Raw genomic sequence first — 14357 nt, 5'->3', positions numbered from 1 at the left:
TGGGTCTCCAGCAGCGTGGTGTTGGTGTTGGCTCCCAGAGAGGAGAAGCTCTGCTCCTGGAGGAGGAGGAGGAGGAGGAGGAGACACTGCTGCCAGGAGCTGAGCTCTGCTCCTCCCTAGACTGAATTGATCTCCAAGTCGAGACAATGTAGAGAAAATAATTCTATTGAATAAAGCACTTGACTTGACTGATGGAAGACTTTATTGACATAAAGGAAGTATTTAAAGAACCATGCAGGCAATTCTTAAACTTCTTTAAAGGTTCTACATTTTAAATTCTGAGCACATCCACTGCTTCCACACGGCTCTCAACATGGCGTCGGCCGAGCCGGCAGCTCGCAGCTAACAGTGCAAACAGAGCTAGCTAACAGTGCTAACACTCGATGTCAGGTGCTGTAAAAAACACTGTTAAAGCACAACTTTCATAGAAAAATGTTCAAATAACATCCTAGTTTAAAGGTCAGCATACAGAGACCTGAAGGACTTGAGACCTGACTTGAGACCAGCTCTGAAAGACTTGAGACCTGACTTGAGACCAGCTCTGAAAGACTTGAGACCTGATTGGGTCTTGATACCGATATGAATTTGTCAACAATACTGTTTATACCAATAACTATCCCTTTAACACTTCTACTGTATCAGGACATTGTTGGCAATGCTGCAAATTGGTAATAAAGATAATAATGATAACAACAATAATAATATGTGGATAATAACAATTATATTCATTATTGTGATCATTATTTGTGTTATTATTATTATTATAAGTGAATTAAATTATAATAATAATAACAATAGTTATTATTACATAGATTGTTGTGATCATTATTAGTGTTATCATAACTGAGGGTTGTTACGAATTTATTAATTTAATTAATTTGCAGTAAATATCCAGACAAGTGGCTAATTTCTCAGTTTTCCCAAATAATAATGTAATTAACTCATAATTCGTGTGATAATAAGTATGTGTTATTCCTTTTTTATTGATGTTTATTTGTTGTTGTCGTCGCTGTGTGTTTCTCTTGTTCTTTTGTCTCATTGCGCATCAGAGACTTGTTAACTGCCCTTTGTGTGTGTGTGTGTGTGTGTGTGTGTGTGTGTGTGTGTGTGTGTGTGTGTGTGTGTGTGTGTGTGTGTGTGTGTGTGTGTGTGTAAGACGACGTCAAGACGTTTTGCAGCCGAGAGGTCCCGGCATTCCTATGGCCCGTGAACGCAGCACCAGCGCTTCAGGTCTTACCTAATCCACGAGCCAAAAACATACACAAACATGGCGACATCACGAGCGGGCGAGATGCAGCAGCGCTCTCCTCGGTGGTCGTTGTATGTTCTGCTCCTCTGGGTCGCGGGAATAACCTCGTCCTCCTCGTCCACCCTCCGGCTGCACACGCTGCCGCAAAACACCGGATTCTTCACGATAGAAGCGAGAAGGGATTTACCGGACGGAGATGGAGGAGGAGGAGCGGCTCCTCTGCAGCCTCTGGCCGCTCGGAGTGCCTCTGAAGGCGGGTCGGACTCCGGCGCCTATCCGCAACATCGAAGCCGCCGGAGCCCCGGAGAATCGGTCATGCCGAAGGTGTACGGACAGGTAAATGCAGCGCATGTCGACGGTTACTCACACCTCTAAAAAAATGCATTAATGCATAATGTGTGCATCACCTCAGGCTGCCCTTAGCTGCAAAGGATGTCTTTTTGAAGGAAGATTACGCAAGCCCCAGTGTTGTGTTTTGTCTTCCACCTGCAGAGAGAAAAAGGTGCTAAATGCGCTGTTTTAACCTCCAGGAGCCTCGTGAACACAACCGAAAACGTCTCGGTGGTGTTTTCATTAGCTGTGCACCAGACGTGCATTGGAATATGTGTCAACTCTTTTAGTTGGTCACTGGCAACCTGTCTGTGGCAGCTCCTGACGTTGATCCGTAACATGACAGACAAACGTAAGGTTTCTTCACGTACTACGTAGTTTAAATGTACACCGAAGTTACCAGAAAACCCTCCGGATCATGAACACGTATTTGTGTTTGTGCTACCAGGCGTGAATGTCCGCCGATAAACACGGCAACTAGAAAACACGATTTATCAGCTGATGCTCTGAATGGAAGATAAAAAGGACAGAAGTGTGGCGAGAAACATGCTGTTCTTTACCGGCTGTCTCAACAGGATGTCGTGCTGAAGTTGAATTTAAAAGTTTGTTGATAAGATACCAGTTTATCAGACAAACTTCATTCTGAATAAGACAAATTCAAGTTGTAAAGACAGATAGTGTGCCACACCTGGTAGGAAACGACTCGGGACATTGTCCTCTATAGATCTATCTGTGATGCATTAGGCAACAGTTTAATTTAGTAAAATATTTTACTGCAACATATATTTAGTGTCAAACGTTTCAATAATGCTAAAAGTGAAATAGTTGTTTTTTTAAACCAGGTTTGTTGTGGAGGTTCCTCACTAACTCAAATATATCTACATTTAAAAGCTAATATTTATGCCACTGTTTGTAACGACTCGACCCTAAAATTGGCCGAAATTTATCTTCCTTTTTTTGGAGGGGAAATTCAGGCGTGGTGTCACATTTATTCTCATCCCCCCCTTGTCCTTGTTGAGTATGACTCATGCTGTTTTGACTGTGTGGTTCACAGCGGTGGTGTGTGTTTACTGGAGGGTGGTGCAGACATCAGTGCTGGTATAGGTGTATGTTTACTAGAGGGTGGTGCAGACATCAGTGCTGGTATAGGTGTGTGGTTATTGGAGGGTGGTGCAGACATCAGTGCTGGTATAGGTGTGTGGTTATTGGAGGGTGGTGCAGACATCAGTGCTGGTACAGCTGTGTGGTTATTGGAGGGTGGTGCAGACATCAGTGCTGGTACAGCTGTGTGGTTATTGGAGGGTGGTGCAGACATCAGTGCTGGTATAGGTGTGTGGTTATTGGAGGGTGGTGCAGACATCAGTGCTGGTACAGCTGTGTGGTTATTGGAGGGTGGTGCAGACATCAGTGCTGGTACAGCTGTGTGGTTATTGGAGGGTGGTGCAGACATCAGTGCTGGTACAGCTGTGTGGTTATTGGAGGGTGGTGCAGACATCAGTGCTGGTACAGCTGTGTGGTTATTGGAGGGTGGTGCAGACATCAGTGCTGGTACAGCTGTGTGATTATTGGAGGGTGGTGCAGACATCAGTGCTGGTACAGCTGTGTGATTATTGGAGGGTGGTGCAGACATCAGTGCTGGTACAGCTGTGTGGTTATTGGAGGGTGGTGCAGACATCAGTGCTGGTATAGGTGTGTGGTTATTGGAGGGTGGTGCAGACATCAGTGCTGGTACAGCTGTGTGGTTATTGGAGGGTGGTGCAGACATCAGTGCTGGTACAGCTGTGTGGTTATTGGAGGGTGGTGCAGACATCAGTGCTGGTACAGCTGTGTGGTTATTGGAGGGTGGTGCAGACATCAGGGCTGGTACAGCTGTGTGGTTATTGGAGGGTGGTGCAGACATCAGTGCTGGTACAGCTGTGTGGTTATTGGAGGGTGGTGCAGACATCAGTGCTGGTACAACTGTGTGGTTATTGGAGGGTGGTGCAGACATCAGTGCTGGTACAGCTGTGTGGTTATTGGAGGGTGGTGCAGACATCAGTGCTGGTACAGCTGTGTGGTTATTGGAGGGTGGTGCAGACATCAGTGCTGGTACAACTGTGTGGTTATTGGAGGGTGGTGCAGACATCAGTGCTGGTACAGCTGTGTGGTTATTGGAGGGTGGTGCAGACATCAGTGCTGGTACAGCTGTGTGGTTATTGGAGGGTGGTGCAGACATCAGTGCTGGTACAGCTGTGTGGTTATTGGAGGGTGGTGCAGACATCAGTGCTGGTACAGCTGTGTGGTTATTGGAGGGTGGTGCAGACATCAGTGCTGGTACAACTGTGTGGTTATTGGAGGGTGGTGCAGACATCAGTGCTGGTACAGCTGTGTGGTTATTGGAGGGTGGTGCAGACATCAGTGCTGGTACAGCTGTGTGGTTATTGGAGGGTGGTGCAGACATCAGTGCTGGTAGCGCGTTGTCATTCATCACGAACAGCCATTCATCCAGTCGTCTGACACTGTTGACCTCCGGCTTCATAAGACGACACGAGGCTGGAGGTGTAATGAAGCGCCTCAGAACAAATGGCCGCAGTCTCAATAAAACACGATTACCTGAGTAAATGTCTCCTCCATGTTTGACTTAAGGCGTCGTCGTTGTAAACACGTTCACAGGACTGAAAACTGGTCTGGGAACCTGTTAGTTAGTTAGTTCGTTACACAACAAATACATTGTAAATGTCAATTGATCTACGCCTCAAAGGTCAGAGCTTTATTCAGGATTGATAGAAGAAGAGCTGAATGGTTAGTTTATTGTCAAACTGTTTTGTTTTTTTTTAAACCACTAATAATTCGTTACATTTTTAAGCAAAAAATACCCAAATTAAACCCAACTGTTGGTAGTTTTGTTGCCTCAACCCAACTGTTGGTAGTTTTGTTGCCTCAACCCAACTGTTGGTAGTTTTGTTGCCTCAACCCAAACTCTGCTCTTTGTAGAAACCTGTGAAGAATGGTTAATCGACTAACCAAAGAAATGAACATGTAGATGAATCAATAATCCTAAAGTACATCTCTAGTTTGAAGCTTTACAATCCAAGAGCCAGACAAGGAACCTGAAAACGGATCATAATTTATGCAAAAGCTACAATAGTTCAGACAATAATAAAACAAACAGTTTGGGTTGTCGTCATTGTGTCTCGTGCGGTGACACCCGCAGTCCAAACACAGCAAACAGCCCCGAGAGACTCTGATCCGGGATCAGGTTTCGTCAGAGGTAGGTATTTAAACGCTTAGCGTGTCGAGTGTTGGTCTCTCAGCTCTGCTGTCTCGTAGTCGTGTGACTGGACTTGTTATGAAGCTTTAACAGGCGTCATGATTAGAGATAATGGTTTGCATAATTAATGATGGCGCCATTGACCTCATCTGTGGGTAACTGACTCAGTTTGAGGTTTGATAGGCTCTTAGAAGACTGGGATGAAGTCAGCCTGCATATAAGAAGTGGACGAAGTCATCATGACTCGTTGGTTTGTCGACTGATGTTATGAAGCCTCGAGTTTGGCATTTTGGTCGTCACCAGCTTGTATTTTTAAACTGAAGTGACCATATCTGGCCTGAGGAGGAGTGATGTAGAGACGCCGTATACGTCTCTGGTAGAGACCTGTCAATCACCGTGTAGCCCCGCCCTAAAGCATCCCCTGCTTTATGGTCTGTTTGACTCTAAATGGACCATCATGTACTAAATGAACATCATGCTGTATTGAAGAAGACTTGAAACTAGAGACTGAGACCATAAACTCATGTTTACAATGTTTACTGAGGTAATAAATCAAGAGAGAAGTAGAGTCATTTTCTCATAGACTTCTATACAACCAGAGGAGTCGCCCCCTGGTGGACACTAGAGAGAATGCAGCTTTAACTCATGAAGCTTTGGCTTCACTCATCAGAACCGGAGGTTGCCTCCTGGTGCAGACTTTAATTTCCTTGGTCAGATCGATAAGAGTACTAGTATCTAACAATACTCATCCCTACTCAAACCTCACTCTGCTCTGAGTATCGCTCCTCAGCATATGTTTTCTCTCAGATGATTGTCACATTTTGCTGCAGTCTGATAGGATGTCGGGCAACTGGTCTGACCTACTTCTTCACAATATTTTGCAAGCGAAGTGTGAATCATACTTCCAAGTATGTGAAACAGCATGTCGATGCTTTAATGAAGCGGCAAAAGAAAAGACATTCATTTTAATTTTTGGGAATTAAATGTTCCTTGAGATGGTGATTAAAAAATAGAAATATCTCAGATTAGTGCATTGTCACCGTGTGGTTCCTCACTGTTTATTTACACTCCACAGTAGTGTGAACACATGATGATTAAGAGAGGTGATTGTAACGTCGGGGAGGCCAGAAATAGCAGCGACACTGTCTCTGAACAACAACAACAACAACAGCTGGTGGAAGAACAGAAGACTTTGTTTTAATCATTTATAGTGCTTCTCTTCTTCTTAAAAACACACAATTTAAATAATAAGGAAATATAATATTGTAATTTTATAGATTAAAATAAATCTCTTCATTATTATTTTAATGAAGTATAATAATGTTCTTAGAGCTCGTGTTAGGAAGTTAAACCGCTCATAATTCATCTCTAATATCTGTTAAACTGTATTTACACTCTGATGGTTAACGGACTGATAGAACATCCATTGGTTGACTTGGTGACGGCTGCTCCAGTCTCCATTTATGGCCCGACCTGTTTAAAGGTCACTTTGGTAGGGAATCAAACCTGACACACATTCACCCTCAAGAGGAGATACTTGACGGTGAAACCACTTTACACTTTGGTTTGAATGACAAAAAACTACAAAACATCCTCCAAAAGTACGTCTCCCTCCACATTCCTTTCCTGTTCTTTAAACAACGTATCCTCATACAACAGTTATGATATCTTACGAGAAAGTTACTCCTCATTTTTCCAAATCCAGCAACACGTGTCAAATTCCGATCGTTACGTGCATACAGTCTTTTCAAAATAAACTTCTCTCTTCACAGGAAACAACTTAGTTAGGTTTAATAAAGATCGTGACATATTTAGTTCGGTTGAGGCAACAAAACGACTTAGTTGAGTTTAGAATCAGATCTCTGTTTGGGTTAAATAAGTGGCGTTACTGAAGTACGCAAGTTAAGTGACAAATAAATCAACGTTGACTTCTCGTTTCACACGGAGAACGAACAGCAGAATCTTGTGAAAGATCTTTTTTTTTTTTGACCCACCTCCCCTCCCAAACACGATTATGTGGATTACTTATGAATTTATTTCGTGATATATCTACCAATTACAGCGCAGGTGAGGCTACGAACGCTGTATAAGAGCAGCATTCTGTTGGAGTGGTGTACATGTGTGCATAGAGGGAAATGTAAAACCCAACTGAATGAATCACTCGGGTTGGATCAGTGTTTACAGCAGCGTCAATCTCCCACCAGCTTCATCCTCAAACCACCAAACACACTCGTTAACGCACGCCGCGCGTCTTTACCCTCAAAGCCTGCGAGCCCATTCTCAAAGCCTTTCTTAAAATTCATCAAAGACTCTGGAATCCCTTGTGTGTGTGTGTGTGTGTGTGTGTGTGTGTGTGTGTGTGTGTGTGTGTGTGTGTGTGTGTGTGTGTGTGTGTGTGTGTGTGTGTGTGTGTGTGTGTGTGTGTGTGTGTGCTTAGTTTCAGTATGAAAACATCTTCATTAGCTTTTGTGCGGTTGAGTTTGTGCAGCTGCTGTCGAGACTCATTCAGCCTTAAAGAAGTACATGAATATGATTATTATCATATATTTCATTGAGTGCCTCTATTCCAACAAGCCTGGCATTAGATATTTGTAGAAACTCAGTTTCATCTACTTAAATGCTCTTTGTGTCCTTATATCCTTTTTCGTATTTTGCATCTTCCTTTAGTGACAGCTAACCTGAAAAGGTGTGTGTGTGTGTAGCCAGTAGCTAACAGCGCAGGCTAACTTGCACATGCACAAACTAGAGCGCGTGCAGCGAGCCCTCGTCGCCTGCCAGTCCTGCAGAGATGATGTCATTGTTTGAGGCCGCCGATGCTCGGGGTGAATAATGGAGAGCTCAGAGCCGAGGAGGGTGGAGGGAGTGTGGGCTCAATCCCACAAGTGTGTTGTTGCTCTGTTTGGCTCCTCGGTGGTACCAGACACAGAGCCCACAACTCCTCCACGTTACCAGGAGGATATCAAAGTGGGAAGAGGAGGAGGAGGAGGAGGAGGAAGGAGAGGAATGCAGCAGATAGTATTTAAAGTGGTTTCTGCTGAAAAGCTAAAAACAAATCTAAAGATGCTAATGCAGAAATCTGCCCTTTGCCGCCCTGTTTTGTAAGATCCTTGTTTCCAGACGACTGTAGGGATTGAACAGGTGGAATCATCTCACTTTAATGGCAGATTTTTCCACGGTGCTTTGGGGGGGAAGTTGCGCGCTACGATGATGAAGTTGCGGTAATTTTGCAGTAAACCTCAGTGACTAAACAAAACAAAGTTTCCAGCATCTTAAATCCCTCACTTTACTGCTAGATTCAATCCGTCCTTCAATCGGAGGGTTGGCGGTTCGATCCCCGGCTCCGCTAGTCGCATGTGTCCTTGAGCAAGACACTTAACCCCAGAATTGCTCCCGTAGCTGTGCCTACGGTGTGATAGAATCTGAATTGTAAGTCGCTTTGGATAAAAGCGTCTGCTAAATGACTGTTATGTAAATGTAAATGAGTGAAGCAAACCTTGATGCAGTGGCTTTTATTGTGAAAGGTCAGAGCGGAAGTAGTGAGGCTGGTAATATGCTATTGAAAAAGTGGGATTTATAAATTGTTTGCTGTCATTTGTCGACCATAGACTGTATATAAGCAGTGAACAGGAAGTGACCATATCTGGACTGAGGAGTGACGTAGAGACGCCGTATACGTCTCTGGTAGAGACCTGTCAATCACTGTGTAGCCCCGCCCTAAAGCATCCCCTGCTTTATGGTCTGTTTGACTCTAAATGGACCATAATGTACTAAATGAACATCATGCTGTATTGAAGAAGACTTGAAACTAGAGATTGAGACCATAAACTCATGTTTACAATGTTTACTGAGGTAATAAATCAAGAGAGAAGTAGAGTCATTTTCTCATAGACTTCTATACAACCAGAGGAGTCGCCCCCTGGTGGACACTAGAGAGAATGCAGCTTTAACACATGAAGCATCGGGTCCATGACTTCACTGTTGGTCTGTGGTTTGTCTGCAGCAGCTATACACACATGTACTTAGAGCTGTCAGCTTGTAAAGACTCGTGTTAACGTTCAGGTCTGAACAAGAGTCGGCGATACAAAGACTTAAAAATGAGATGACAACAAACTGAGCTTCTCTTCCAGTGTAATGAAATGTTCCTCCATTGTCTTGTTGGTGGTGTTGAAGTTCCCTCTACTTTACTAATCCTCTGACGAGAATCATCTGGCCTCCACTCGTCTGGTCTTGATGACTAATGCAGCGAGAGGCCTGTTTGCTGTGTCTGCCTTTCTAAGAACACTTTGTCCTTTGTGAACACTAAACTCTACTATCAAACATGCCCTAATGTGGCGTTGGTTCCATCCCATGTACTCAGTGTATATTGATCCTGCAGCTACAACAAATCCAGAGGCTTTTTATTTGGATCCGAGCACTAATAAGGAAGGCAGTGAGTCTCTCGGTTGCATGTATCGGCTTGTTAATGAAAGGAAAAGCCTCGCTCGCCTACTTTGGATGTCACACCTGTAAAAGAGACAATTAGTTAAAGTCAAGTTCTATAAAGTGTCATTAGCATGTTAGATTTCCTTTATACAAGTGTGGCCTACATGGTTTGTCCCAGCTGCTTCTTTTCTAATTCTCAGTGGATAAATTATGTTTAATTAACATCAGATGGCGTCACTGATGGACACACTACGTTATTGGTTCTAGATGCTTCTTATTAAGGATGTTGCGACAGGAACTTGTGGATACTTGTCATGTTTTGGTGGCGGTGGAGGGTTGTTCCTCTGCAGTTTGCTGAATAAGACTTTGCATGAAAACAGTCGTGAGTTTATTCGTCAGTTCATCAGTCTTTCACATTACGATAAAGTTTTAATTTAACGTGTTTCCAAAAGTTTTTCTCTCGCTTTTGTCATGAAAAAAGAGGACGTTTGGGTAAACGGTTAAAGTGACGATCGCACAGTTTTTACCTAAAGTTGAACAAGTTTTAACCACAGACTGTGTAGAAGAAGTGGACGTAGGCATCGTGGCGTCACTCATTGGTTTGTGGACTGATGTTTTGAAGCCTCGAGTTTGCAGATTTTGCCGTCGCCATCTTGGATTACGGTCGTCTCCATGTTTTTTTTTTTTTTTTGCAACCAACATCATGCTGTATTGAAGAAGACTTGAAACTAGAGATTGAGACCATAAACTCATGTTTACAATGTTTACTGAGGTAATAAATCAAGAGAGAAGTAGAGTCATTTTCTCATAGACTTCTATACAACCAGAGGAGTCGCCCCCTGGTGGACACTAGAGAGAATGCAGCTTTAACACATGAAACACTGACTTCACTCTTCAGCTTGGTTGAAACTGTCTGATTGCTCTGTGGGTTTTCTCTAATGATGTTCTCATAATGCGCATCGTTCATTTGTAATTTCGAACAAACCTCAAACATGTTAAGTGGAGGACTCTATGGAAAAAGGGCTTCTGTTGGTCTGAGCATCCAGAACACGGAGGCTGGTGTGAGGACGCTCGGTTTATCTGTGAGTCTGAGAGCAGGTTTTATTGAGCTCACAACAAAGACGGCGTGTTGCATAAGAAGATAACGGGAAGCTTTTTACGGCCGACAAACGTGCCTCATTATGGTGGAGATAGCTCTGTGTTTAGTCTCTGGATGAGGCCCTTCGCTGGCGTTTACCTCTCGGCAAATTGTTTTTCATCTTCGCCGTCATCATCATCCTCTAGATTCAGCGGTCTGTGGAGACGCTGGCAGTCGCCATCGCCGCCAATGAGCCCTCAGACGGAGAGATTTACTGCTGCAACACCTCGGCCTTTAGAGAGAGAGAGAGAGAGAGAGAGAGCTTTTACTGAGGAGGAGGAGGAGGAGGAGGAGGGAAGATTTAGAGGAGGAGGCTGATGACTAGAGCAGGAGAAGAGAGTTGCGTAGCGGCTGCTAATCGTTCCTTTTGTTCGAGGAGAAAAAGGTTAAATTTGTGTCTTTCACTTATTTATAGAGATCATAAAACTCAAGATTCACATCATGATAACGTTATAATGTACCTTCAGCCAGTACTCATGTTCACTGAGCAGAGCCTGAAGGCATCATGATGTAACTTAAGTGAACCTCCGTTGGTTAGCTGTTAGCGGTGCTGCTAACGTTACTAGCTCTCCTCTGATTGGTTGTTTACAATGAAACATGATCAGAGACTAGAAACGCATGTTCTACATCAGTAAAACTTTATTAACAGTGTGATGGTTAACGTTAAACGGTGTCATTAATCTGAGGTTGTTTGGTCAACGCAACCATGTTGAGGCAACATGGTTGCGTTGACCAAACAAAACACAACATGTGTTGTTGCTGAAATGCTTTGTGGGTATTTGAGGGCTCTGCTCTTCTTGTAGGATCGTTGTTGGTGCAGAACGTTGGATCCAAACCCTGATGTTGAAATGTTTCAGGCTCATTAATCTTCATCCTCGTCATCATTGCGACAGTAGAGATGCAGGCGGAGGGATTGCGTCTTGATGTCGGCTGACGATGGCGGAGGAGATGTTTGTTGTTTGGCTCCAGGAGTCGGGAGGTAAAAAAATAAAAAATGCTTTTGGAGCAAGACGATCAATAAAAGATGAGGAGAGGGAGGCAGCGCGGAGACGAGATGGTGAGGCGGCGACAATGAGGAAGATGAAACGGAGGACTTATTACTTCTCATTGATCTGTGTGTCTGATGGGAGGAGCTCTGAGTGGAGGAGTCATGTGTTACATGAACACATGCTGCATGCATAAATGTACCGAATTATTTATTTATTATTCAAATAATAAACGTGTACACCACAAACTTGGTATAAAGAACTTGAACAGGAATTATGAAGGTCAGTATTTCTTTCTCCTGCGTCTGGAAACCAAAAACAACGAGTGAATAAAAGGATCCAGAGAGCCGAGAGATCCTCAGCGTCTGTGTTGTTCTTGTCACTGCGAGCCTCAACGTTCATGAACCGTGTTGCTCGTTCACTGCAGACCGACGGAGTGCATTTGGTTATCGGATGTGATGTGTGTTTGACAGCTGCAGGTCATCTCAGGTCGGAGCCTCCAGTGTTTGCGTACCTTCGGTTCCCACGGAGCCTCCAGGGCTCCTTCTGCTGCTCGCTGTTCTGCAGAGTTTCAGAAATGTAAAACCTTAAACCAGCTTTACTCGTTGTCGGCGTTTAAATCTTTACAGCCAAGAAGACACATCTGCATGTGATCTGTGAAACCGACAAAACCTCATAAACTAACCTCCACTATGACGAGAGCGACTGTAGTTATCTGTAAACTCATATCTCATATTTATGAACTACTTTATTACCTTTATACAAACCCTGTAGAGACACAAGTCAAGTATTAAATGTGTTATAAAGAAACAAAAGTTGAATATCCTCAAAACTATTTGATTTGGCTGCTAAATATTTACTCACATGAAGATTTTTAACGTGTTTTTATGTTTAAATGGTTCATTGCCGTTACACATACAAGGACTGTAGCTCAGTGATTGGTGCGTGACAATAAACATTGTGCAATAGTGAAAGACATCATTTAAAAATTACAAATGTACAATATAAATACGGTAAACAAACAATGATACGTTAAAACAAGTGTTATTAAAGTGTTGTGTGTGTGTGTGTGTGTGTGTGTGTGTGTGTTAATAGAGAAAGCATCTAAAACGACTCGGCTTTCTTTGCTTTTCATTCTTGTGCGACAAATAAAAACCTTGTTGTTTAAACCCTCAACATGTAAGTCGTGTTTTTATCAGCGAACTCTTTGTGACGGTCACATGATCAAGTTGAATACATTCAGAGGAACACGACCGTCTGCGGCCGAGACTCCGCCGGTTTCACTCCGCTGAGTATAAACTGAACTTCAGTGGATCCTGTGTTTTGTCCCGCAGGCCAACCTGAACGACTCTCACAACCAGATGGTGGTGCACTGGGCCGGCAAGAGGAGCAACGTCATCGTGGCTCTGGCCCGAGACAGCGCCGGAGCCATCGGGCCCAAGACCAGCTCGGTGAGTCCACATCAACTCGTGGTGTGTGTGTGTGATGATATGATTGTTGAGCAACAGATTAAACTCCATCTGCTACATTAACACACACACACACACACACACACACACACACACACACACACACACAGTCTGTCACTGAATTCCTCTCCTGTGAGTTTCCTTGAAGAGATAAACCTGATCAAATGTAACGTTTGAGTATCGATCAATAAAACAGGCGATTGAACGTTATCCATCGTATCAGAGACGGACAACAGGAAGTGGACAATATCTGATTTTGAATTTAGACCAATATTACGACATACCAGCTAAACCGTGGACTGTTTATACGCGTAACACTTTCCCTTTGTCCAACCTTCTAATGACACAGAAACACTGAACCCTCTGATCTCAGAGCAGTGTTTCTCTCTGTGGCCTCGTTTGTCGCTCTGATATCAAGTTCTGCTCCTCTCTGAACCTGAACCATCAGGACTAGAAGCAGAGAGAACTAGAACATGCAGAATAACAAAGCTATAATGACATGAAGAAGAAAACAACCTAAAGTTGGAATGATGAGTCTGTGAGAACGGTGTTAATAACAGTAACGACAGCTGAGATCATAGAGAGCCGGTGAAAGCATCTTAAACTGTCTTTGCTAATCTTGTTAAAATGTCTCGTGTTGATGACCCGTCACTGTCTCCAGGTCTACGTGTCCTACGACTACGGGACGTCCTTCACGCTGGTCTCAGACAAGTTCCAGCTGTCGGGGGTCCAGGCCAACGGCGGCAACAAGCAGGTCATCTCCCAGTTCTACCACAGCCCGGCAGACAACAAGAGGGTGAGTCACTGCTGGGGGGGTCTCTGTAGACCAGCCTGGAGTCACGTGAGCCGCATCATGGAGTCTGTATTCACTGTATGTCTTAATACAGCTGAATGAAGCCGAAATACACTATTCTACTGTGATTTAATCACAATGAACAGATAAAAAGGATGTCTTTAACTATATGACGATGTTCATTTGTAAAGAGTCTGAGTTCATGTTCTGTTAGTTCTCTCTGCAAGACGACAAGAAAACAATTCAACAAAATGATCTTAGACGTCATATTTCTGCTCCAACTAATGTTGTTTTTTGTGCTGATGTGTGCATCTTTCCTTCTCGTTCCTCCAGTACCTCTTCGTGGACTCCACCAACAACTACCTGTGGAACACCTTTGACTTCTGCAGCAGCGTGTATGGCTTCTCGCTGCCCTTCAAGCCGACCGACCTGCTGCTCCACAGCCAGAGATCCGGCCTGGTGCTCGGCTACGACAGCTCTCACCCCAACAAGCAGGTAACGCTGTTATTGTTTACCATGAACGGTGGCGGTGAAAACACGTGTGTAAGCGTGACTGATGGAAATGTGTGAAAGCTTTCTGATGTGACTTCCTGCAGATGGAGACGCTTCTAAACCATCAGACTTCCACGTTGGAGCAGAAATTCTTTCATTTTAGATACAAATGCTCCTACTGCTGGTCCAACGAGATTAACTATGAACATGCACGATGGTGTTCATGTT

General features: G+C 43.9%; 1 protein-coding gene across 3 annotated transcripts in view; it reads left to right on the top strand.

Moving 5' to 3' along the window:
* The first annotated feature begins 1236 nt into the window (after positions 1 to 1236).
* The window catches only part of sorl1 (sortilin-related receptor, L(DLR class) A repeats containing), a 58596-nt gene continuing 45475 nt past the window's right edge, over positions 1237 to 14357 (top strand). For 2 of the 3 annotated variants that reach the window (XM_076081977.1, XM_076081976.1), the window contains exons 1-4: positions 1238 to 1585; positions 12710 to 12826; positions 13506 to 13640; positions 13971 to 14132. In XM_076081977.1, coding sequence (XP_075938092.1) covers positions 1268 to 1585; positions 12710 to 12826; positions 13506 to 13640; positions 13971 to 14132 — 732 coding nt within the window. In that variant the 5' untranslated portion in view covers positions 1238 to 1267. Of the gene's footprint in view, positions 1586 to 12709; positions 12827 to 13505; positions 13641 to 13970; positions 14133 to 14357 lie in introns of all 3 variants that reach the window. The other variant, XM_076081978.1, reaches the window with a different exon arrangement.

The sequence above is a fragment of the Anarhichas minor genome, unplaced genomic scaffold (genome assembly GCF_050575085.1).
Source record: "Anarhichas minor isolate MPS153535 unplaced genomic scaffold, ASM5057508v1 ptg000088l, whole genome shotgun sequence".
NCBI lineage: Eukaryota > Metazoa > Chordata > Actinopteri > Perciformes > Anarhichadidae > Anarhichas > Anarhichas minor.
This window is presented reverse-complemented; position numbering and strand designations above follow the sequence as displayed.